Consider the following 27,240-nt stretch of genomic DNA (forward strand, 5'->3'; position numbering starts at 1 on the left):
CTATCCAGGTTCTTATATAGTACCCATCACCATGGTATCCAAGAGGCCTCTCGGCATTATCAGGCGCACACAAAGATATATTAATTTTCTCTCCCCCAGTCAATGGGATGGTAGCTGGCCCCTGACTACTGCACTGAATAGTGAACCTCAGTATGGGGCTCTAAAGGTTTTCAAAGATTTTTGGAGTCCATGTCTGAAATGAGCCTGACCTCACACAAAGTAGGATGCCAATTGCAGGAGCACACAAGGTGATGAGCCAATTAACTATAGCTACCAAAGTCCCTCCTTCCACACCAGGAGGTAGAGAGAAGGATAGCATCCTACATTCCCCTCCCAGATGCTGGGAAGAAGGCATGGAGAGGAAGGGACAGGAGAGGCACAGAGAGAGAAGAGATATTGGGCCATGCCCTGCTCCCACTGAAGCTTAATCGGGGCACTGTTCCAGATACCATCAATGATCATCTCCACTGGCTTCAAGCAGCTTATGGCACTGAGACAAGCAAGTGTCATTCAAATCCAGGGCAGTCAGTTCCCTGTGAACTTCATCAGCTCCCTTAGTAGAAGGCACTGCCATGTGGAATCAGAGCAGGCCTGTTAGGTTTCAGCCAAGGGTACTTGCACGCACACACACACACACGCATGCACGCACGCCAGTGCAGCTCTAGGCCTGGTTCACTAGAACTGCAAGCAGTGAACCAGAAGACACCAGAAGTCAAATGTTCAGTCATGCCTCAAGAATGTAGGGGAAGGGAGAGTACAACAGTGTAAAAGTAAGGCTGTTCATCAGCTCTGGGCGGATCCTTTGATGTAGTAACATTTAGAGGCCACTATGTGTACTGCCTCCGCGAGTGTGGTCCAGTAGACAGGACCCAGAAGCCTGCCCTATTCCTGGCTCTGACATTTATTGTGTGACTCACTCGGCCTCCTTTCCCCTCTCCCTTCAGCAGCGCTGGAACAATTTTTATAGTGGAGGTGCTGAAAGACATTGAACCAAACTGCAAACCCGGTACACGATGGAAACCACTTCAAGCCAGGAGGTGCTGCCGCACCCCCAGCACCGCTAGTTCCTGCATCCCTGCCCCTCCATGTATAAAATTGGTATAATAATACTGACCTACCTGATAGTGAAGCTTTGAAGCTTAATTAATCTTTGAGATCCTTGGATGAAAGGCACTCAGGAAGTGAAAAGCATTGGCAGGGTTTTTCAGATGAAAGTACTGCTACTCTGATCTATACTACAAGCCACATGACAAGTGCCAGTTACACTCACCTACTTGTGAGGGCCCCTGGAGAAAAGAGTCAGGAGGCCTGCAAGCTGGCAGCATTACTGAGCTCCACTTCATGCAAGAACAAGGTGCGCTGTGGTTGCAGCTGCCCTGAATAAGCAGCAGAGCCCTTCAGCTTAGGAAACTACTGCTATCAACTCAGTGTTCAATGGGTGATGAGGGAAGCATTTGCATAAAGTCAGAGCAATTTAACAAAACAACAACAAAATAATAAATGAATGAAGCTTTAAAAACAAACAGCTCCAGATTTCTTTATATAGAAACACACCTGTGATGGCCTTTGGCACTACAGAAACATGAAAAGCTGACAGTGTGTATATACACACACACACAGGCATATGTGCCAGCAATTGTCTAAGACAGGCTACTGTGTCTGAACAAGATGGTGGGCCATATTCCCTAGGGATGTAAAGAGATGGACCCCCGTCGGTTTCCACAAGCAGAGAATCTAGCCCATCAGATCTTGCTGGGCATTCCTATTAAAAATGACCCTATTTCTATTTCAGGTCTTTTCTGTCTTTGCTCCACTTTTCATCCTCTTTGTTTTCACTCCTTCTCCTTCTGATATTTCAGTATTCTCCTCTTGTCTGATTCTTTTATCTCCTTCACATTCCATTCTTTTCCATTAGACACGTCTCGCCCTCTTGCATCCTGCTTCATGTAACACATTGCTCTCTTCTCCTCTTATCTTCCGAACCAGAAGATCTTTGTCTGATTCAGGAGACAGCCTCATGTTTAAACTATATTGTTGTGAAAGGGAGGGATGCTGCGGGGGGCAAGAATGGATTGAAAGGCAGAGTATGTTTAGAACTGGGACGTGCATTTTTTACATTATGTGGAAAAAGTGTCGTTTGCTATTGCTAACTTCAAAAAAAGTGATAGGACATTATGAAGAACCTGGCTGTAGATATATCAGGACAGGTCCTCAGCTGGTATAAGTAGGCAGAGCTCTACTGAAGCTGTGCCAATTTAAACCAGCTCCAGAACAGCTATTTATGTAAATTTTCAAGTGTGGAGAAACCTTTAGGATCTGGCCCATCATATAGAGAAATCCCATCATGTAGAGAAACACCCCACAGTCAATTCTCCTTCTCTGTATTGTTGTTCAAAGTTGCCTGCTACTTCACCTTGTTTGCTGCCTATCACGTCATCTGTGTTACTACATATGCTCTTGCTTCCATAACAAGAAACAAGATGTTCTTTGTATTGTGTGGGGGTGGCAATGGGCAGGGCTATAGGGTTATAGTTTCCTTTCCCCAAACGCCTCATCAACAAAAGCCTTACACACTGGCTAACCTAGGTTGAAAGACAAAGGGCTCCTTTTACCACACCTGCTAAGGGGGAGGGGAAGCTGTAGGGGTATGCTACTTCCCCAAGCCAAAGAGAAGACAGGGAGCTCTCCCTCTGCTTTTAGCAAAGGAAGAATAGGCGTGTTGCCTCTTGCTCCCCTTTTGCTTTAAGCCAGGGGTAGGCAACCTATGGCACAGGTGCCGAAGGCGGCACTCAAGCTGATTTTCAGTGGCACTCACACTGCCCAGATCCTGACCACCGGAGGACTCTGCATTTTAAATGAAGCTTCTTAAACATTTTAAAAGCCTTATTTACTTTACAAACTACAATAGTTTAGTTATATATTATAGACTTATAGAAAGAGACCTTCTAAAAATGTTAACATGTATTACTGGCACACGAAACCTTAAATTAGAGTGAATAAATGAAGACTCGACACACCACTTCTGAAAGGTTGCCGATCCCTGCTTTAAGCCATCGCCTTACAGCAAAGTTTTAAATGGTGATGTTCATTTTTAGATTAGGTGGAGCATAAGAGTAGTACTCATTAAGCATGTATAAGCTGTGCATAACAGTAGTATCCACCCAGCCATGCATAACAGTAGTATCCACTAAGCATGCATAAAAGAGTAGTATCCACTAAGCACTTTTCTAATGAAGCTAGACTTAAAATGTGATAGGGACACATCATACAAAAGTCATTTTAAAAATCCTTTTCTTGACTGGCCAGCCAACTATATGATAAACTGGTTTAAACAGGAACTGGGCTTAGGGTCTCATTCAAAGACCACTTAAGACAATTATTGGAGTCAAATAGACTCTGTTTTTGGATCAGGTCCTTAAAGAGGTTCCTATTCAGAGCCATGAGGCCAATACCAAAGGGAAAAGAAGGCTCCCATCTCCTTGCCATTCCAAGTCTACATCCAAGTTCCATCCCACTTTCAGTCAGATAGTGGAGGAGGCATTGAAGGACTAGTGCCCATAGACTGTTTTGTCATGGGGCTAACTTGAGACCACAGTGCAGCTACAATCAAGGCAGCTTGACTCAGTCTGCCCTAGGCCACACCAACCACGGTAGCTATCTTAATTAATGCCATGAGCAACACATCATCGAGGGGGTTGCATCTGGATGGGGCTGGTGGGAACTACTGATGCAGCCCTCAAGCTCAATCTCTAGAGAAGACAAAGCCGAAGGGGCTAGAGGTTTCTTCAATTTTTCATGTGTGTTCAGCAGAACCACGCTTCTTAGTAGGTTACAAACTGTTTAAAGAGCAGAAATACTCTCCTGCTACTAAATTGATGTATTTCTGCATGGATGGGGCAAAGTCAGCCCAGACAAATTGACTAATGTGTGATTTGGGAGGTGAAGTTTTAGAATTCTGCCTCTTAGAATCATAGAATCATAGAATCTCAGGGTTGGAAGGGACCTCAGGAGGTCATCTAGTCCAACCCCCTGCTCAAAGCAGGACCAAACCCAACTAAATCATCCCAGCCAGGGCTTTGTCAAGCCTGACCTTAAAAACCTCTAAGGAAGGAGATTTCACTACCTCCCTAGGTAACCCATTCCAGTTCTTCACCACCCTACTAGTGAAAAAGGTTTTCCTAATGTCCAACCTAAACCTCCCCCTCTGCAACTTGAGACCATTACTCCTTGTTCTGTCATCTTCTACCACTGAGAACAGTCTAGATCCATCCTCTTTGGAACCCCCTTTCAGGTAGTTGAAAGCAGCTATCAAATCCCCCCTCATTCTTCTCTTCTGCAGGCTAAACAATCCCAGTTCCCTCAGCCTCTCCTCATAAGTCATGTGCTCCAGCCCCCTAATCATTTTTGTTGCCCTCCGCTGGACTCTCTCCAATTTATCCACATCCTTCTTGTAGTGTGGGGCCCAAAACTGGACACAGTACTCCAAATGAGGCCTCACCAGTGCTGAGTAGAGGGGAATGATCACATTCCTCGATCTGCTGGAAATGCCCCTACTTATACAACCCAAAATGCCATTAGCCTTCTTGGCAACAAGGGCACACTGTTGACTCATATTCAGCTTTTCGTCCACCGTAACCCCTAGGTCCTTTTCTGCAGAACTGCTGCCCAGCCATTCGGTCCCTAGTCTGTAACAGTGCATGGGATTCTTCCGTCCTAAGTGCAGGACTCTGCACTTGTCCTTGTTGAACCTCATCATATTTCTTTTGGCCCAATCCTCTAATCTGTCTAGGTCCCTCTGTATCCTATCCCTACCCTCCAGCGTATCAACCACTCCTCCCAGTTTAGTGTCATCTGCAAACTTGCTAAGGGTGCAGTCCACATCATCCTCCAGATTGTTAATGAAGATATTGAATAAAACCGGCCCCAGCACCAACCCTTGGGGCACTCCACTTGATACCGGCTGCCAACTAGACATGGAACCATTGATCACTGCCCGTTGAGCCCGACCATCTAGCCAGTTTTCCATCCACCTTACCGTCCATTCATCCAGCCCATACTTCTTTAACTTGCTGGCAAGAATACTGTGGGAGACTGTATCAAAAGCTTTGCTAAAGTCCAGAAATAGCACATCCACTGCTTTCCCCTCATCCACAGAGCCGGTTATCTCATCATAGAAGGCAATTAGGTTAGTCAGGCATGACTTGCCCTTGGTGAATCCATGCTGACTGTTCCTGATCACTTTCCCCTCCTTCAAGTGGTTCAGGATTGATTCCTTGAGGACCTGTTCCATGATTTTTCCAGGGACTGAGGTGAGACTGACTGGCCTGTAGTTCCCTGGATCTTCCTTCTTCCCTTTTTTAAAGATGGGCACTACATTAGCTTTTTTCCAGTCGTCCGGGACCTCCCCCGATCGCCATGATTTTTCAAAGATAATGGCCAATGGCTCTGCAATCTCATCGGCCAACTCCTTTAGCACCCTTGGATGCAGCACATCCGGCCCCATGGACTTGTGCTCATCCAGCTTTCCTAAATAGTCCTGAACTACTTCTTTCTCCACAGAGAGCTGGTCACCTCCTCCCCATACGGTGCTGCAGAGTGCAGCTGTCTGGGAGCTGACCTTGTCTGTGAAGACAGAGGCAAAAAAAGCATTGAGTACACTAGCTTTCTCCACATCCTCCGTCACTAGGTTCCCTCCCTCATTCAGCAAGGGGCCCACACTTTCCTTGACTTTCTTCTTGTTACTAACATACCTGAAGAAACCCTTATTGTTACTCCTAACATCTCCGGCTAGCTGCAACTCCAAGTGTGATTTGGCCTTCCTAATTTCACTCCTGCATGCCTGAGCAATACTTTTATACTCCTCCCTGGTTATTTCTCCAATCTTCCACTTCTTGTAAGCTGTTTTTTTGTGTTTAAGACGAGCAAGGATTTCACTGTTAAGCCAAGCTGGTCGCCTGCCATATTTACTTTTCTTCCTACACATCGGGATGGTTTGTTCCTGCAACCTCAATAAGGATTCTTTAAAATACAGCCAGCTTTCCTCGACTCCTTTCCCCGTCATGTTATTCTCCCAGGGGACCTTGCCCATCAGTTCCCTGAGGGAGTTGAAGTCTGCTTTTCTGAAGTCCAGGGTCTCTGTTCTACTGCTCTCCTTTCTTCCTTGTGTCAGGATCCTGAACTCGACCATCTCATGGTCACTGTCTCCCAGGTTCCCATCCACTATTGCTTCCTCTACTATTTCTTCCCTGTTTGTGAGCAGCAGGTCAAGAAGAGCTTTTCCCCTAGTTGGTTCCTCCAGCACTTGCACCAGGAAATTGTCCCCTACACTTTCCAGAAACTTCCTGGATTGTCTGTGCACCGCTGTATTGCTCTCCCAGCAGATATCGGGGTGATTAAAGTCACCCATGAGAACTAGGGCCTGTGATCTAGCAACTTCTGTTAGTTGCTGGAAGAAAGCCTCGTCCACCTCATCCCCCTGGTCTGGTGGTCTGTAGCAGACTCCCACCACGACATTACCCTTGTTCATACTTCTAAATTTAATCCAGAGACTCTCAGGTTTTTCTGCAGTTTCATACTGGAGCTCTGAGCAGTCATACTGCTCTCTTACATACAACGCAACTCCCCCACCTTTTCTGCCCTGCCTGTCCTTCCTGAACAGTTTATATCCATCCATGACAGTACTCCAATCATGTGAGTTATCCCACCAAGTCTCTGTTATTCCAATTACATCATAATTCCCTGACTGTGCCAGGACTTCTAGTTCTCCCTGCTTGTTCCCCAGGCTTCTTGCATTTGTGTATAGGCACTTAAGATAACTCGCTGATTGTCCCACTTTCTCGGTCTGAGACAGGAGTCCTCCCCTCTTGCAGTCTCCTGCTTGTGCTTCCTCCCAGTATCCCACTTCCCCACTTACCTCAGGGCTTTGGTCTCCTTCCCCCGGTGAACCTAGTTTAAAGCCCTGCTCACTAGGTTAGCCAGCCTGCTTGCAAAGATGCTCTTCCCTCTCTTCGTGAGGTGGAGCCCGTCTCTGCCTAGCAATCCTTCTTCTTGGAAGACCATCCCATTGTCAAAGAATCCAAACCCTTCTCTCCGACACCATCTGCGTAGCCATTTGTTGATTTCCACGATTCGACGGTCTCTACCCTGGCCTTTTCCTGCCACAGGGAGGATAGACGAGAACACCACTTGCGCCTCAAACTCCTTTATCCTTCTTCCCAGAGCCACGTAGTCTGCAGTGATACGCTCAAGGTCATTCTTGGCAGTATCACTGGTGCCCACGTGGAGAAGCAGGAAGGGTTAGCGATCCGAGGGCTTGATGAGTCTCGGCAGTCTCTCCGTCACATCGTGAATCCTAGCCCCTGGCAAGCAGCACACCTCTCGGTTTTCCCGGTCAGGGCGGCAGATAGATGACTCAGTCCCCCTGAGGAGAGAGTCCCCGACCACCACCACCCTCCTCCTCCTCCTCTTGGGAGTGGTGGTCGTGGAACCCCCATCCCTAGGACGGCACATCTCATGCCTTCCAATCAGTGGAGTCTCCTTCTGCTCTGTTCCCTCAGATGTATCATCCACTCCACTCTCTGCACTAGTACCTGCAGAGAGAACACGAAAACGGTTGCTCACCTGCATCTGTGTTTCTGGTACATGGACGTTTCTGGTACTCTTTCCTCTTCTGGATGTCACATGCCGCCAGTTATCCTCACTGGCCTTCTGTCCCCGCTGTGTAGCCTGCTCTGAATCTTCAGAACATTGTGCCCACTGAAGCTGATTCTGACGTCTATCCAGGAAATCCTCTTTTTCTTTTATGGAACGCAGGGTTGATATCCATTTCTCCAGACCTTGAATCTTCTCCTCCAATATGGAGATCAGCTTGCACTTTTCTTGGTGCTCTCCATCTCACGTCTCAGCACTAGGGCACAGATTTTCAAAATGGCTCATTGCTCACAATTGGGGGATGGATTTTTAGAAGAGCTCCACTGCCGTTTGGGCAACTAAATAAGGGACATGTTTCTAAACATGCTCAATACGCAACTGCTCTTGTGCTAACACCAATAGCCAGATTTTCACAGCACCCAATGTGTACCCAACATGCTGAGCACTTTTATTTCAATGTATAAATGGAAGCTAAGCACCCATGATACTGGACTGATTTTCTTATCCCTTGCATCTGTTTTACATCAGTGTAACTCTGATGACTTCACTGGTTTACACCAGTGTGTGCAAGAGTAGAATCAGGCCCCCACCTGTTGACTATATGTTTTTTTTCCCATCTATATGAAGAAAAGTTGTGACACAGTTTTCACTTTTGGATACTTCATGGGTACTGTGCAGCTTTCAGATCTGCAAAGTGAACTGAGTTGCTAGTTTCTGTCTCATTCTTCTAGAGGCCCTGCCAAAAGACACACAGGTTTGCTAGCACCTAAATGGAAAAAAGAATTCAAAAAGCAAGCACTGACCATCATCTCTACCAATACCCAGTTGTCTTTGTCTCCAATCTCCCTTTATGCACCCAGCACTGAAACTGTCTGTCACCATTGCCTTCTACAGCCTGATTCCATCATCATTTTATCACCATCGCTGCAAAACAGCCTGACTGCAACAAAAGAGTTGATAATGAAATCAGCAGACTCAAAAGAATTGTTGAAACTGGTCATGATTAAAAACAAAGAACAAATTCCCCCTCCTTCCCATCCCCCCAAAAAAATAAAAATAAAACTATAGCAGTGTGCAGCAGTAGGTAAAGGTGTGTTTGGATATCTTCACAGCAGCAATACAAGTGAGGGGATCAATCCAAAAAAGAGACAGAAGTAAGTTCCCAATTCAGCAAGGTATTTAAGGATGTGCCTAATTTTCAGCATGCGAATAGCCCTAGTGAAATCATGTGCTTAAAATTAGGCATGTGCTTAAGCACTTTGCTGGTTCAAGGCCTAAAGTTTCCCCTGCCTTTCTCCCCTCCCCCCCTCAAAGGAAGAAAAGATTCTCTGGGTTATGTTGAGTTTGTAGACTACCTCAGCTTTGACCGGATGTGTCTTTGCAGCGCTCTCCATTTTACACTGCTCGTGTTGAACTTTGTAAGTTAGTTTATAGAACCAGTAGTTAGTAGATTTGTGCCCTCGGCATTTGGGAGATGCCTGCCTTACACATCTGGCAGTTTTCAGTCAAAGAGGGAAAGCCAGAGATGAGAGTTTTCTAAGGCCCTGGGTCAAGACTCAAGCAAAATCCTTCCAGACCAAAGAATCCCCACATCATCCAGTGCACTTCAACCTGGCCTCCACGAATAAGAACAAACAGCACAGTGCATGTAAATGAAATAAAATACTAAAAATACTACTACTAATAAAAAATCCACATGCAACATTCCTCCAGTGAGAAGGTAGAAAGGTGGAAAGAACTGAATTCACTAGTGGAAAACGCTTAGCTACTATGATGGGGGCACAGGGTAAGAACCATAATAGGGCTGAATTCTCACAGCCATTAAAAGAAGAAAAAGAGAAGAGGGTGGAATTTGGGAAATGATTCACTTTGATGAGGCCCCTATTAGATATTTTTCTCTATCAGATTGGCGCTTTCTAGGTGAGTTTCAGATGTTATAACCGGTTTTGCCTGTGGAGAGCCTCAGAGTATGTTGGGTTGTAGCCTGCCAAGGACCTCAATGATGCCTGGTGAAATCAAGCCTGGGTCATTTTGGGTCTGTTAACAAGGAACAGTATCAATTCCACATGTCATGAGGGAAAGGAGCCAGCTGGAGCTCATTAAATGTATTGCATTTCAAAATTTTTACAATTTGCTGTTGTTGCAACCTCCCCTTACAGCAGGAACTGTCAGACCTCGTAAGATGCCTACATTTAGAAGCCAAACATTGGGCACCTATTTTTGAAAACTTTGACCAAGTTCTCTACTCAGAGGTAATTCCCTAGTAGCAGCGGTAACACAGAGTGCATTTACTGACCTTTGCAGAGCATGGCAGCTCGTGACCTCCCCTCCAGACTGGATTAGTGAAATGTGGTTTCCCTGCAGATCACGCAAACGTTAGATAGTGCAGAGTGACAGAGGTATCTCTTGCATGGAGAATATTACATCTGTGCAGTGAACTCAGCCCCCACCTCCAGTTTGTTCCTCACGGCAATTCAAAGTGTTGGCTTTGATCTGTAAGCCCTCATGTGGCTTGCTCATGGCTACCTCAAAGAGCATCACTCCTTGTGCTTCATCCCAACAACCGCCATCAGATGGATGATCTTGCTAACATTCCCTGGATTTGTACACGTGGAGGCTGGGTGACTCCTATCAGGAGTTGTAAAGCATTTCCTAAGGACTGGACACCAAGTGACCAATTTGAAAAACCAAAGCCATTTTGGTACACCTTTTAATTTGTGTATGGCACATCTAGACTGGGTCACTGAGGAACACATTTTTTGATTGACAACTAGAAGGCTAAGAATTGATTTTGAAAGACACCTAGCACTTAAACTGCTGTCCTACTTTGAAAAGAAACTATGTAAAAATGCTGCCTAATCAGTTCATTGATAGGCTTCCTGTTTGCTTACTCAGCGTCAAACCTGCTTACTTTTGTGACAGTATCCATCTAACAGAAATATGGTTTCGCTACTTTTCACTCCTGTTAGTACTTAACAGCCAGTACAGCTTTGGGAACAGCTGGCTTGTATTCTGCTTCACTCATCATCAACAGACTCTTTAAACTCTGATTGCCTCTGGTGGGGCAAGATAGAGTGCATCTTGACCTTCAGATTCTAGGCTGAACTTGCAGGGCTTATGTCTCTATTCTGCAAAGCGCTTAAGTATCTTACCAATGAAATTCTGAGACAGAGGTGAGAATCAAACCTAGATCTCCTAAGCACCATCCCTGTGCCTTCGCCACAAGAATACGTTTTTTCTCTATCAGGACACTTCACTCATGGAGTTCCCATTTTATGGAAAAAAGTAATGAAATATTTCTTGCTTAACATTTCACTCTTCTCAGGGGTAATGAAACAAAATCTTTGTAGAACCACAGATAAATCAAATGAATACAATGCCAAGCTACTTTAGAAATAAGCTATTCAAAATAACAGACTTATCTCAGGGGCTGCCATTAATTGCATACTTTTATGCATTTGGCAAAGATGCTACCAGAAGAAATCTGATCATATAAAAGACACTATATCTGTGCATCTCTTATGTAAAATTAATTTAGTGCTGGCAAAAGGTGCCTGATCAGCATCACTGATATGAAAACCCTCTGGCACATGCACAGACAACGCTAGCTCTACTGATGAACTCCAAGTAGAAGTGAACCAAATGGGAAGCAGTGGACAGAGCACTGGTCTGGGACTCTGGAGATATGATTTCTATTCTCAGCTCTACCACTAGCCTGCCGAATGATCTTGGGCAAGGTTTGCCTCTCTGTGCCTCAGTTTTCCCTTTTGTAAAATGGGGTTAATGATACTTTGTAAGGCATTCTGAGCTCTCCTGATAAACAGCTCTATAAAAGAACTAGGTGTTATTATTATTATGAAATGCCCTATTATAGCATCAAGCCACATAGTGAGTAAATGGAAAAGGTGTTCAGTCACAGTAGAAGCTGAAGAGTGGGTAAAGCAATACACAATATAGTCACATTTCTACTATTGCTTATTGCAGAATGATGATAGTAAGAGCCAATTCCAATAGTTATTCAGCCTTGTAACCTCACAAAACAAGGGTGCATTAGTTATACATAAAATTTTTCCTATTATGTTTTGTTAATAACATGCTATTGTCACTATAACACAGCATGAAAATATTGCACTGCACAGAGAGCATCTAGTTTTGATTAAACAGGTGCTATGGGAATTTCAGTCCATCCCTAATCATAATTAAACATTGTTATTCCCATTTTCTATGAAGACATGCGGGCAGTGAAGTCTATTCGGAAAATAATGACTTATTTCTTTTAGGGAAATGATGAATTTATTTGTTCCTAAAAATAAAGCCAACATACGTAGTTAAAAAGTTAACTCTGCTCACTCCTTTGCACACCCATTAAGATAGAGGATTAAATGCTTGATCCTGTGAGGAACCGATTCTCTGCATCTCCGCCTGCCTTCCATGGGAGTTAATGGTGCTCAGCATCCTTCAGAAGGCAATCAGCACCCTCCCACAGCGAGTCCTATGACATTCAGTGAAAGCACTTGCCTAGGCCCTTGCACTGGGAGAGCACAGGCGTGATCAGTGCCTAGACTGTGAGCTCTCTGAGGCAGGGACCAAGTTCTTTATTACTTGTTTATACAAGGTCTTGCACAATGGGGGCTCTGATCCGTGACTGAGCTATCTAGGTGCAACATACCCAAAACAAATATATGACCATATTGCTCTCTGTGTCTCTGAAACACTGTTTATGGACACTAGCAACATTGTGACTTGACACTACAGACTGCAAGAGGACGGAATGAGACCAGGAGTCTCTCTAGAGAGTTATGGGCACCATCAGTGCCAAGTATATTATCAGCATTTAGTACTGACACCAATTTCAGGAGGCGAGCATGCCACAGGCAGCACAGGGAAATGTTTGGTTCTCAAAGCTCTTACATGGGCTAAGATTGCTGCTCGTATATTTTCAGAGTTCTCTCTCAGTGTTTCACCTTCACAAGTTTTGTTTCCCTTTGTAGACAGAAGAAAAGGGATTTTCAAGTGACATTTCTGTTTCTTATTGATGACTGCTGTCAAATGAGCCTGCAGATCCCTCCCTCTTGTCAGCGAGGGGGTATTCAACGTCGAATGCCAGCCTCCTGTCACAAGCAGCAAGAGTTGAAGAACAGGGTTATGTGGGGGTGGGGAGCAGAGAGGATTATTCACCTTCATGGTGGGTCGATTTTTACCCCTCCTACATAAAGGCAAAAGGACTTGAGACAGCCCAGGGAGCATTTTAAATCCTATAGCTGTCCTATACCTTGGCAGCTGCTAGATTCCTTGCTTGTGCTTAAGCATCTCTCATACGGACTTCTCATCAAGAAAAAATAGATATCACTTCATCCAAATATTCTCCATTTCTTCCTTTTCTCTCTAGCCCGTATTTCACAGTCACCATAGCAGAATCTGAACATTTTGGTTAAATCACATCCCTTACTGAATTTGAAAGGAAATTTTAGACTGCATGTCTCTAACAGTACAGTGCTGTGTGGGAACCCCTCTCACTCCATATACCATTTACATACCTTCAAACTCCATTACATCTACCATGAACCCAAACAGGTGTTCTGAGCTTTCTCTCACTATTTTCCATCAACTGTAACAGTAACTTTGTAAATTCTCCTTTGGCACCACTGATCAAAAGCATCGGTGCTATTGCTGAGACACAAGTTTCATGAAGTCAGGCAATAAATGTCTTTTGCTGAGAAACATTTTTCGTATGTTACTTTCATCACTATTTTATATAGTCATATTGATCTGCATGATGCTGTAAAGACCGGTAAGTAGACGAGGTCCAGGTCCCATAGAGCTTCAATACTAAATTAGACAATGAACTTCAATGAATATTTACAGTTATAAAACAACCAAACCAAGCCAAAGCATGTTAAATCATTTGTTTTACTAAACTCTCTCTTCAGATGGAATCAGATATAGGTAGACCTGGTACTAACGGTGCAGCCTTAATCAATCAATCAATCATTGGTATTGTGGTAGCATGATCAGGACCCTGCACGCGCGCACACACACACACACACACACACACACACACACACACACACACCCACCCATGACTCCGGCCACAAAGAGTTTACAATCTAAGGACCTGATCTAATGCCCACTGAAGTCAATATGAGTTTTTCCATTGACTTCAGTGGGCGGATCAGGTCCTAATGCCTAGATCAGGAATTGGCAACCTTTGGCATGTGGCCCTCCAGGGTAAGCCCCCTGGCAGGCCAGGCCAGATTGTTTACCTGCCGCATCCGCGGGTTCAGCCGATCGCATCGCCGCGGTTCGCTGCTCCAGGCCAGTGGGGGCTGCAGGAAGTGGCGCGGGCCAAGGGATGTGCTGGCTATCGCTTCCCGCAGCCCCCAGTGGTCTGGAGTGCTGAACTGCGGCCACTGGGAGCTGTGATCAGCCGAACCTGCGGATGCAGCAGGTAAACAAACCGGCCCGGCCCACCAGGGGGCTTACAAGCACTTAATCAGATACATAAACTGACTCATGTGAGTAGTCCCAGAGAAGTCAGTGGGATTTACTGTTGTGAGTAAAGTTACACATGTGCTTAAGTGTTTGCAAAACTGGAGCTTAACTCCACAGATTCATCGAGTTAAAGGCCAGAAGAGATCATCAGATCATCTAGTTTGATCTCCTCAACGTCTCCCAGTTTCCCCTGCGTTGAGACCAATAACCCGTGCTTAAATGAAGTATGTCTTCCAGAAAGATATCTAATCTTGATCTGAAAACATCAAGAGATAGACAATCTGCCACTTTCCTTGGTAATTTGTTCCAATGGCTATTCACCCTCACTGTTAAAAAATGTGCCTTATTTCTCATTTGAATTTGTCTGGCTTCCAACTTCCAGCTATTTCTTCTTGCTATGCTTTTATTTAGTACCCAATATTTTCACCCCATGAAGGTACTTATATACTGTAATGAAGTCACCTCTCTATCTTCTTTATGACAAGTTAACAGATTGAGCTCTTTAGGTCTCTCACCATAAGGCATTTTCTCCAGCCCTCATTCATTTTTGTGGTTCTCTTCTGTATCCTCTCCAGTTTTTCAATATCGTTTTTAAAATGCAGACACCGTAACTGTATGTAATATTCCAGCGTCAGTCTCACCAATTCCCTATATAGAAGAAGTAAAAATCACCTCTCTGCTCCTACTCACTACTTCCTTTTTATATATCCGATGACTGCATTTGCCTTTTTTTTTACCACAGCTTTGCACTGGGAACTCATGTTGAATTGCTTGTTCACTATGACCCTACATTCATTTCAGAATCACTGCTGTCCAGGATACAGACTACCATTCTGTATGCATGTCTGCATTCCTTGTTCCTAGACGTGCAATTGCATTCTGCTGTATTAAAATGTATTTTGTATGCATGAGATTTGCTTCCCAACCAATCCAGATTGCACGATATGACACCCCTGCCCATCACCATTATTTACCACTCCACCAACCTTTGTGTCATCTGAAAATTTTATCAGCAGTGACTTTATATTGATTTGCAGATCACTGACAAAAATGGTACTAGGCCCAAAGCTATTCAACATTCTATGCAGCACCCTCCCTAGAAGAACCCCATTCGATAATGGTTCCCCATTGACAACTACTTTTTTAGGTCAGTTAGCTAGTTCTTAATCCATATAACATGCTTTATTTTAAAGGCAAGAAGCAGCAAGAAAGTGTAACAAGCCACAGGTGGGGAGGAAACAATAACCATTCCAAGCAGAAAAGTTGTTCCCAGGTAAAAGTTATCAAAAGCAGAAGCTTTCTTCAAGTGTCCTTTTTCTAAAGGGTCCCGAAGAACTAAGGGAAGACAGAGGAAGAAATAAATACTCAGAGCCCAATTTTCAAACCTGAATGCCTAAATCAGGTACTCAAACATCATGAGGGTACTCCAGGGGCCATTTAGCACAAAAGTATGATCCAGGCCACACGGAAGTTAAGAAGCATCTTTCCATCGACTTCAATGGCACTGTATCAAGGCCTTGAGACAGGCATTTGAACACATAAATGCCCACTGGAGCATCCAAATGCAGACACTACATGCCTAATTTAGGTGCCTACATTTGAACACTGGGCCCCCAGAGCATGATCCCAAACAAACCCCTACCAGTCTTGTAGTCATGGGATGCTGGTGGTCGGAAAAGAAGAAAGCCATTTAGTCTGAGTTTGACATCAGAAGCTGGCACCAGTAAATAAGCACTCTCAATACTGTTCTTGTGTGAAGCCATTAGGTGCATCCAAGTCTGAACTAAACATCGCACCTGTTGGCTTACGACTCATTAGAGGGGTGCAGACAGCAGAGTTTCTAAATCAGCAGTGGAGAGAAGACAATCACCCTGATGTCCAGTTTGAATTTTAGGACCAGTCTCCTGACCTGCTTCTCATTTCTACCAAAAGTAGAGCTGGTTCGAACCCTCGTTATCCTCCATTTCCAGCTCTGCTTTGGAGCTGCCTTTATTCACATTAGAGTTTCAGATTATAAATTAACTCTCCTCTCTAGTCCTAGAACACAGTCTTGAAAGGAAAAGTTCTCCTCTCTCTCTTTCCCCTGGGGTATGGAGACCTTTCCTTCATTTCTTTGCTGTGACTCACGTTGCCCTCCCAAAGATTTCCAGAGGGGTCTGACATCTTATAGTAGATTTCTCTTGTTTTCTGTTTTTCATTCCATTGCTTCTGTCTGCCCCATGAAGCAAAGCATTCTGGAGATAACCACCACCATTAGGATGGCCCTTCTATTAATATTGGATCATTTCAACCCAGCTGCTTGGTATTACATCATTACTGCAAGACTCTAGTGCATAATAAACTATCTACCTCAGTGTTTTGTAGAGGGTCCATCACAATAGTGTCTAAATACTTCCAAGGTAGATTACATCTACATAGCAAGGATACTAGTGGACTTCATGGAGTCTCCTGCTTCAGTTAAATACATAATCATATTAACAAAAACCAAGCAACACTATGCTCCGCCGGCAGCACTCAGCTTTTTCTTATTTATTTATTATTATTTTTTTGCTCTGCTGGCGGACCCCTCCCCCCATGGTGTCTTGATATTTTCTTCATCTCATCTGGTCACACCCTAACGTTCCCTGACTGAGTAATACAGCAAATTATCTGTAATATTTGGAGAACAGGGGAGAAATTTCCCCCACTTGCTGTCAGGCAGCATCTTCCAAGTCCCCACTTGTCCCTCTCCTCAACACCTTTTCAATTCATTTTATCCCCTCCTGGCTCTCCTCCAGGTGAGGGCACTTCTGGCTGAGAAGGACTAGATGCTGATTTTAATTGTAATAGCTTTGAAATTTCCCTCTCAAAGAACCCTTACAGAATGTCCTAAAATACAAGTCCAGTTATCCATTTTGAACTCTGATTTGAATCTATAAACTCACTCACATACAGTACCTTTCACAGGGACGTGAGCTCACACCAGCCTACGAGATTCCGAAGAATGAGGTGGCCTGCAAGGTCTCAGGAAACAGACACTGGGGGGGAAAAAAAAAAGTCTGGGTGTCAGATGCCAGGTGCCATTTGTAAAATAGAAAAGTTACTTTATAACAATTCCATGCTGGGAAGGAAGGGTCAGGGGCCTGAGCCAATGCCCAGAGGAAGGTCTCCCATTGACTTCAAAGGGTACTGGATCAGGCCCCAGTAGAGAAAGAATATTGCTTATTCTGGGGAAGGGATAAAAGTTATCAGAAGTGTTACCCAAGTGTTCAATTTGCTAGACTGGGCCTTGGGTCATCAAAACACTTAAGCATGTTTAAGTCCCACTGAAGTCAATGAAAGTTAGGGATGGCTGCGATTTTTAAAAGTACATAAGGGGTTCAGGAGCACAAGTCCCACTGACTTTCAATGAGACCTGAAACTCCTAAATCCTATAGGTACATTTGAAAATCCCACCCCATACACCTTAGATTCAGCACATGTTTAAATGCTTCATTGAATCAGAGAAATATTAACAGCTTCTCTGTATAACCTCAGTCATTTTAAACTTTGATCTGGATACAAGTTCTTTACTTGTTTTAAACAGAAAAGTTAAAAATTACACAGCTGGCAGGTTTCTTTTACTAATCCATTATTCTGGATAAAAGACATGGTCAGCCAAGGAGGAAAGGGGCAGCAGATTACAGTATTGCCAACCCAAAGCATTAAAAAATCATGAGAGGTTTAAAAATAATAGATGTTGGGTCGTCTTCTTTGCCTTCTGATTTTTCAGCCTTTAGGGATCATTTCTCCAGCTTTTCTCTACAACCACAAGAACCAGAATTTTTATGTTTTTTGTGTAAGGAAAGCTCAGATTATCCCATTATCATACGACTCCAGGAGCAGGGTTGGAAGAACTGGCAATGCTGAGACTACACTGTACAGAAGGGAAGGGTGATCACACAGAGTAGTCCATAGGATTAGGAAGGTAGAAGAAAGCAGACCTCACAAAGTCAAAATAATTGTAGGAGGACTGGAGGTGAAAAACATTCCTTGAACCAAACAATATAAAAACTATGTGCGGGCACAGTTCAATAAAGAAAGATGTTTTCTGCACTAGTAACGAATCATTCTTTCCAAAAGGATAGAGAAATGTCAGGCAATATTGTATTTCAAATCCCTATGATGAAGGAGAATAAAAATGACACACCATAAGGTTAGTTTATTGCATGTCATGTTCTTTGTAATAAAAGCAGCTTTTTCATTTCTGCAAACAGATGCTTACACACACACACACACGAGCACACACCTAGGTGTGTGAATGCAAACTTTAAAGAACCACATACGGTAACACTTCACATCAGAGGTGCTGTTACCGCATGCCCTGGCTTGAAGTGGTTTCCATCGGATACAGGGTTTACAGTTTGGTTCAATGGCTCTCAGCACCCCTGCTATACAAATTGTTCCAGCGCCCATGCTACACATTTCTAGATAAAGAAGATGTCAAGTCTAAAGACCACCTTAAAAACCCCAGTCATAACTATGCTCCACCTTTCATTTCCTAATCTATTTTCTTTGCAATCCTGCTAATACAAGGAAGAAACAGCTGTCTTTTCAAAGGCGGTGGAACATTTGGTATGTGCTGATGTTACATCCTGATAAGATGCCAGACAGCCTAGGAATCAATGAATCTTAAATTCTCCACAGACCTGTTAGCAGCATGTAGTACAAATAGGGCTTGGTGACACTTCCCTTCCTCCCACCAGACTAGAGGGTGTGGTCATGAAAAGCACATGAGGACTTTACTGATTCATGAACCTAGTGATAACAATCCCTGCCCTCCTTACCCCCATCAGCCCTGCTACGGAGGGCATGAAACATTTCATAGAATCATAGAATATCAGGGTTGGAAGGGACCTCAGGAAATCATCTAGTCCAACCCCTTTAATAATCTATAGGCAAAAAGAGAGAGAAGAAATAAGGACATTTTTCCCATTCAAGCACATTCTCAGTTTAGGATGAGTAGGGGCAGAGAAAATCTATTACATAGATGAAACAATTTAAGCACAACAGTAAAAAGTCTTTCAAATAAGTGATACACCTTAAATTTTTAAGGGAAAGGACACAGTGAACAATTGATTGCACTAGTCAATCTTTAGCTATTGTTGGACACTTCTGCAGTTAAACAAGCACATTGCATTGGGCTCAGAGGCTGTGGTACCATTCAAGGAAGCCAGGCCTGATTCTTAATTGGTATGGAAGGAGGCCAGGTGCTCTTTACTTTCAATAAGGGCAGTTCAGTGTTGTCCATTGCTAGAACACAGTATCATCTATATTAGCCAGTGCAATTTCAGTGCCATGAGACAGATTAGCGCATCAGGTATCAAAAAATCAGCTGATTGAATCTAGAATTTCTGGAGTGTCAAGTCATCAATTCCCCCCCCCCCCCAAAAAAAAACAACACAACACAACACACACACACCCTTCTCTGAATCTTTGAACACTGGGCAGCAAACTAACCCTCCTCTGGCAGAGGTCTTCACTGCCTCCCATACCAGCCACCTCCCCCACCCCCAGCATAAGGGGAGTGGTGGCTTATGTCTGGGGCATTCAGGGGGCAGGAGGACCTCCATTCCACTGTGCTCCCACTATGCTTGAACCTTACTGATGTAAGATCTGTTACGGACCACATGCCAGTGGGAAAACATTGAGGAAGTTAGAGTGGCAGGGTATTTACTCTAAGGTTTGGGCGACTGAGTAGCAGAAGCTGCAACCAGCTCCCTGCATCTAGGACAGAGGTGGGCAAACTACGGCCCGCGAACCACATCCAGCTCACGGGACTGTCCTGCCTGGCCCTTGAGCTCCCGGAGGCTAGCCCCCGGCCCCTCCCCCGCAGTCTCACCTCGCTGCACCGCCAGCACTCTGGCCCACCGCTCCTGCCGGGCAGTGCGTGGCATAGCTGGCTCCGGCCAGGCTGCGAGCTCCTGGATAGGGCGTGGTCAGGGGACAAGGAGCAGGGGGTTTGGATTGGTCAGGGGTTCTGAGAGGGGGCAGAATGGGGGCGGGGACCAGGCTGTTTGGGGAAGCACGGCCTTCCCTACCCGGCCCTCCATACAGTTTTGCAACCCCAATGTGGCCCTTGGGCCAAAACGTTTGCCCACCCCTGATCTAGGAAGTAGTGGCGAGTCAGCGGCTTTGTTCAGGAGCAGAGACAAGGCCTTCCTAATGCCCTTCGCCAGCCAAGAGGGACAGAGCTATCTACATGCCTCCTGAATGTCAGCTAGAGAAACCACGAGAAGCTATGGCATGTGTCCTGTCCTACTCCAGTGTTATCACAACAGTGGGTGCTCTGATGGTAAAGCCTCTCTCCCTCCTTATTGTTGATTTTCACCATCATTATTGTACCCTCTGCTGACTTACTACAGGGAGTATCTTCAACTCTCATCTCTAGACCTCCTTCATAGTGACAGGGCACGAGGGAAGAGGCACTGGTTTCTCTCTCTCTGCATTGGATGCACACCTGCCTCTCAGAGACCACATAGCACAAGAATGCTGCCCTTGTCAACTTGACACCAAGAGGCCAGAAGTGCAGGCTTCACAAACAGACAGAAATCTGGTAGAGTCTTACTGACATTGCCAAGCTAATCTCTGTCATTTTCCCCCCTTACACCAGAAACTAGTTTGGTCCTGAAATGATTTGTGTCAACACTGTATATGAGCTGCTGACTACTATCTAGTCATAGTATAAGCTACAGCTGCCAAATTCACTGCAAGAACAATAAAATCTCTCAGATGGAGATAAGCTATAGCCCCACAGAGAATAGGCCAGTATTGTCTATCCAGAAGTCACCCAGCTCCCTCCTTACACGACTCATGTTGCAGATAATTCCAGAGAATTAAAATCTTAGGGCTTGTCTACACTACAGGACTTTTTTTCTCTCACTAAGTCGAATTGTGGATTCGACGACAAAAATGAATTTTGTGTGTCCATACTAATACAATACAACTTTGAGTCCACATTCACGGGCCAGCTTCCTTTTGGAAGCGGTGCATGTGGGAAGCTATCCCACACGTTCCCGCACCCCCGCTGCCATTTTGGTTGGATTTTTCCCCCCAATGGGAAAATGGGAAAAAAATGTCAAATCATTGAACCGTCAATCTCTCTCTCTCTTCGCGAAGGCGAAATCTGTTCGCGCGCCCTTCTTGCTCGCCCTCTCGGCAGCGCTGACGCGCGCGCCCCGCGCATGCGAGCATGGCATGGAGCCTGCTGCATCGCTGCACTTATGCGCACGTTATCGCCCACCCTCCTCACGGTCAGATGCTGAGAAAGCAACAGAGAGGGAGAGGCCGGGCGAGAGGGCTCCGGAGAGTGGCAGAGTGGCGCAGAGCAGGGGGTGGGGATCATGGTGGCAATGGTGGTGGGATCATGTGGTGGTCAAGTTCATGGGCCGGTGAAACAAGCACAGACTGGTGGACAAAACAAGTGACTGGTGGACCATAGTGCTGCAGGTCTGGGCTGGGACAGCACAGGTGGCTGCGAAATTCAGGATGCGACTGACACTGTCCTTGCTGTGTGTGAAACTTGCTGGCTGAGCAGCCCTGGAGACACAAGGATCGACTGCAGCCTGACTGGGAAAAGCGAGTGGCCAGAGCCCTCTGGAAGCTTGCCGCCCTACCAGCTACAGTTCAACGACCAACCACTTTGGGCGGGCGTAATGGGGATGGCTATGTCATGCTCAACTGCTCAAAGGTAGTGACTGTCGGAAATGTCAAGGTAGTCACTGTCGGAAATGTCAGGTCATCATATGATGGCTGGCGCTGGGGGATCTCCAACGGTGGGTGGGGCTATAGGGGGCCTCATCCCCCTATCCTGGCGCAGATCACACCAGCAGCGGTACATTAAGGGCTGGGCTACTTTCAATGGTGCTTTCAAGCTGTGTGTGGACATGGGGGGGGGCAACATCAACAGGGCGTGGGCGTGGAACAGGAATGGCAAGGTTCCATGACGCGAGGTCTGTTTTCTTCCTCCGTCTGTTTAACGGCAGGTTACCACAAATTTCAACACACCACACGGATGGTGTGGATGCGCCAGCAGATCTCGGGGGGGCGCCTACCGCTAACCCGCTCTGCTCTGGCTCGCTATAAAGGAAGACAGTGAAAGGAGACACTGGACTGAAAGGGACGGCTGAACGCTGAGAGGAAGTGGTGCAGAATGGTGGTGGGTGCGGAGGTCCGGACTGGAGGGGAGATCTGTGGACCTTGCTGCTGCTGTTGCCGAAAGAAAGCGAAAGGTGCTCTGTGCTGTGCCTTGCTGGACACAATCTCTGTGGGGAGAGGTCGAGCTTTTTGGTGAGAGAGACACCCTTGGGAGGTTGAGGCTGCTGTTTAGGCTGCTGAAGCTGATTTCAGAAGCCAGACACATGCCTCAGGGATCAGAGCAGGGTAAGAGGGCTGCCGCAGAGGAATTTTGCAGAGTTTCTCGACTGCACTGTAACCTGTGTCCGACTTTCATTTTTTTTTTAAGTTTGATCATAAACCCAAGGAATCCCCAACTATCTTTTAATTTAAAACTAAGGATTTGTTTTTTAATTTAATATTTTTGCTTTTCGTTGACTTTTTGTTTCTGTGGAGTCGTGGAGGGGTGTAAGAAGGGTTTCTGTGCTGGTTAAGGTGGGCACTGATGTGTGGAGCGGGGAGGGGGAATGGCGGGGTGGGGGTGGGGGAGGGTGGGGGTGGGGGGTGGGGGGGGGGTGAGTATCTGGGTGCTGGAGGGGGTCTTTGGGGCTCGGGGCACCGGGAGGGAGGATCACTACGGTCCAATGCATGTGAAGGGAAGGAAAGACTACCTTCGGATCATGGATGTGAAGGACCTGGACCCTACACAAGGGGACAGACCGTGGCAGCATACACACCCACCAGGTCCCACCTGTGCACTGACTGTGACCCTGGTGTGTGTAATGCAGTTGACCCACAGTCTGTGTTGCACTGTACAGGCCGCCCCCCCACACACCCCTGATAAAAAGGTGTTGAAAGGAGAAAAACGGAAAAAAAATAAAAACAAACAGATGTACAAAATAGTGGAAACAGAAAGGGAAGGAACAGGATTTGGGACAGGGTGATTGAGTGAGGAAGAACTCAAGAGGATTTGTGGGGGTGGGTTTGGGTTGTAGGTGTGCGCTCTGCAGGCACGGCCCAGTCTGGCCTCACCCTCCACTCAGTCTTGCCTGCTGACTGCTTCACTGGGGGGCTTGGACTTCTTGCGCCTCTTGTGCGTGGCAGCTGCACTGCAGCTGCAGGTCTTCTCCCTCCTGCCAGCTTGCAGAACATCTACAAGGCTCTGCTCCGGAGCCTCCTCCCCTCAGATGGTGTAGCTCCCGCCTGAGTCGCCTGCTCCTCTCCCTATCCTCTCCCCTCCTCCCGCTCCGTTGCTGTCCTGGAACATCTCTGCTACCTCCCTCCTCTGCCTGTGTCTGCTCTGCCGCTGCCGCCTCTCTGAGACTGTCTCTGCTCTGCCGAACATGTCGCTCTCCTCTTTCATCAGTTCCCTGAACATGTGGGTCTTGCATTTCAGTCATGGATGGGCACAAGGTGAAAGGCCAGCTGTAAAGTGTTGATCGAGAACCAGGCGGGGAAGTAAGCGAAGGTAGCTGAAAAGTAGTCCAGTTCACAACAGTTGACCAAACCAGAAGACAGTCTGAGTGAACAGAGACAGGAGATCTAACTCAGACCAAGGAGATTTAGAGATAGCCTCAGAGAAGAGGAGGCGATTGCTTGCCAGAGTTGCTGAGTTGCCTTAGCTGCAGGCAGCGGGTGAAGAAGATAAGATAGTGCTGCACATCTCTGGCTTATCAGATGGTACAGAGCTGGCAAAAAGATGGTGCTGCAATGTGTGCTACAGAAAAGATGCAGCGTGCATGCTTAGCTGTGCTCTAATGCGGCGAAAAGATGTGCAAATGCTTAAAAAAATTATGTTAAGCCTGGCAATCTGGGCAAGGTCATGCTTATGCAAAGTCATTCTCTGGGTAAGTAAAACATTCATAAGCAAGTGCAATGTCATTCTTATGCAAAGTAACACTAATTGCAGCAAAAGTCTAGTGCAAGTCTACCATGCACAATAGTAGCAGTACACTAATTCCACTAATTCCATGCATAATAGAAGCCCTGCACAGACCTCTACCTGTCAGAGTACACATGCAGAGCAGGCCTATTCACCCTCTTGTGCAGCACATGCCGCTATGCTGCCATGCTGCCCTCTGACTAGAAAAACTCCTGCCCCAGAGGAGAGCGCGCTTCAAGGGTGCCAGCCTCCATCACCCAGAAGCAACTTGCTCCAGAAACCTCTTGCTGAGGCTTTTCCATTGTTTCTGTGAAACTTTTTTTTTATTTAAAAAGTTGCTGTTTTTTTTGTGCTCCTTTGCTGTTTTTTTAAATAAATATTTTTTTTATTTTAAAATTTTTTTCCTATTATATAACCTGTTTCTTATTCCTGAAATGTTAAAAATGACCGTCAGACTGCCTTGTTACTTACCGCCTATCCCTTCCCTGGTTCCAGGTAAAGGCGTGGTGGGGGGGGATGGTGACGGTGGACTGAGAGAGAATGTGATGAACTGATCCTGGCTGTCAGGGCTCGAGGTGTGGCCTCTGTCCTCTCGCCCTCTCGTCCTCCTCACTATTCACTTCTCGGCACTGGTGGACCTGCCTTCTGGGCTCGCAGCGCCTCTCGAGTCCCGCACTGCTGACCCGGTTGGCCTGAGGTGGTGGCACCAGACCCACCTCGTCCATGTCGCAGTGCCTGCCACGGGCCCACTAGCTTATTTGATCTTTTCGTATTCTCTGGTCATATATAATTTAGTAAAGGCCATGTCAAAACTGGTTAGGAGCCAGCGCAATCCTGAGGAAAACAAAAGCTTACTTCAGCCGTACTGAAGTCTCAGGAACAGATACAGAAAGGCGACTGTGAGTGACCTAAGACATTACTCCCTGCATCACTGCAGCAGCAAAACACTCTTCTGAAAAATAACAGGAGCTTTTTGCAATATATCACAAGTCTCAGACATTTGAAAAACAAGAAGATTATAAAATGTCAAAGCAATTCGATTTTTTTGTTGTTGTTCCTTACTTGGTGCTGGTGATGGGAAGGCGTATGACATGAGCAGGTAATGCAGACTTCAGAACTTCAGACTGCCAACATCAGGGAGAAATATGCACGTGACACTAAGCAAGGAAACCAGTGAAAGGAAATAGATTGCCCACTTCTCCTTGCCATGGTGTAGAATCTCCACACTGCAACTCTCTTTATGACAAAATTATTTTGATCCATTCACACAAATGAGTCACAGAACCACTGCATTCTGAGACTCCTGAGGCATCTATTCCAAAATGCCCAGCACCACTGCTAGGAGTAGGGGCTTTTGGGTAATTCCCCAAACACAGGGCAATGCATTGCAAAATGGAGTTAGGCACATTGATGAACCAGTGAAGTTGCTACACTTCCTGTCCAAACTGGGAAGACACCTTTACAGATGGCACCAGTTCAACTGGACCTGAGACAAAGAGCTCACGCCACTTCATGCACTGCAACTAATACCTGGTTTAGCTGTTTTGTGTACACACTCGGAATGGGTGTGGCCCTGGCAGGCCAAGTGTCAGCTTTTGACAAGGCTGCAGGCACTAGCTAAAAAATGACAAACTCATAGCTGGGGACCAGACCAGTTCACTTATGTGTTAGTAGAGCTCAAAACAGCTATTACCTTTATAAGACTGTACTTAGTGTTTAAACTCTATAAAACATTTGTAAATTGGTGCATGCATTAATCCCACTTGTAATGTCTGTATTCCATGCTAGAAGAAAATATGTACATTTTGCTTTATAAACTTTGAAATGTTTGCTCTAAACTTGTGAACTCAGATGGGAAGAGTGTTTCCCCACACCCATGCAGAAAAACTATCAAAATCAGATGGGCCACCAAGGAACATGGCAATACAAAGGACTGACAAATGGCCATGTCACGCATGCAAGGAAGCTCATCCTAAGGACTTGGAGACTGAATGGAGGAAATAAACCAAAGACAAAGGAAAAGTTTCCATCTCTTTCCTATTTGAACTTTCACAGGGCCAGGGATCCCAAACTGAAGCCAGAGATCCTGAGGGGTTACCCCTGGGTCTGCCCAGAAAGACACACTGTCACTCTTGGGATTTAGATGGTAATTCATTTGTGTACGTTTGCTTGCTTTAACCTGTAAATAACTCTCTTTTTCCTAGTAAATAAACCTTTAAGTTAGTTTATGACAGGATTGGCTACAGGTGCTGTCTTTGGTGTGAGATCTAAGATACAAATTGATCTGGGGTAAGTGACTGGTGTCTCGGGGTTGGAAGCAACCTGAATGTTTCGTGATTTTTTTAAATGTAAGTGACCATTTATCACGAAGTTCAACTTGCCTGGGTGGCAAGATAGACAAGAGAGCCTAATAGGACAGTCTGTGACTCCATGGTATGACTCTTATAGTGATCTAGGAGTTCACATTTCTTACTGGGTTGGTGAAATCTAATTATAGAACATACCACTAGTTTGGCGTGTCTGTCCGGTTTTTGACAGTCCCACAAATGATTAAACTGGAAACCTACTGCTCTGTGACATTATCTAAATCTCATTAATTATGCTCGGTTTAATGGAAACAATAATTTAATCATTACTGATTGTTGTTCACCTGCATACTCTGGTCAGAATATTTTGGGTTGTACATAGATCAATTCCCTGATTAATTTTACAACAACTTGTTACAAAAACATTAAAAATCCAATATAAAAATCTCTAGGCAGTGCAAACTTTCACCTTCAGAAAGTTATGGTGCTACTGTAGTAAAGTTAGACGGGTTGGTGTTCATAACTTTAAAACACCTGCATTTATAGAAAATTAGTTTGGAGGTCTCAGCACTTTACACACACACACACACACACACACACACACACACACACACACACACAAAAACCCAAACATTTCCACAAATGACTGACTGGCATTATTATAATTATTACGACTAGGGTAAAGCCAAGAAACCTCAATCAAGATCACGATCCCATTGTGCTAGGCACTGAACAAACAGAATAAGAGGCAGTCCCTGCCCAGAAGAGTTTACAATC

At 45.4% G+C, this 27,240-nt stretch overlaps 1 protein-coding gene across 13 annotated transcripts in view; it reads right to left on the reverse strand.

Annotated features, from left to right (window-relative positions):
- TSPAN4 (tetraspanin 4) overlaps positions 1-27,240 on the reverse strand; it is a 645,425-nt gene that overhangs the window by 391,803 nt on the left and 226,382 nt on the right. For 7 of the 13 annotated variants that reach the window (XM_039535300.1, XM_039535295.1, XM_039535296.1 and 4 more), the window contains one exon: positions 17,080-17,159. Coding sequence is in view for 4 of the 13 variants with exons in the window: in XM_039535293.1 (XP_039391227.1) it covers positions 14,658-14,687 (30 nt within the window). In the remaining 9 variants the exon portion in view is untranslated. Of the gene's footprint in view, positions 1-14,657; positions 14,791-17,079; positions 17,160-25,219; positions 25,315-27,240 lie in introns of those variants that run through there. The other 6 variants (XM_039535294.1, XM_039535292.1, XM_039535291.1 and 3 more) reach the window with 4 other exon arrangements.

The sequence above is a fragment of the Mauremys reevesii genome, linkage group 4 (genome assembly GCF_016161935.1).
Source record: "Mauremys reevesii isolate NIE-2019 linkage group 4, ASM1616193v1, whole genome shotgun sequence".
Classification (NCBI taxonomy): Eukaryota; Metazoa; Chordata; order Testudines; family Geoemydidae; genus Mauremys; species Mauremys reevesii.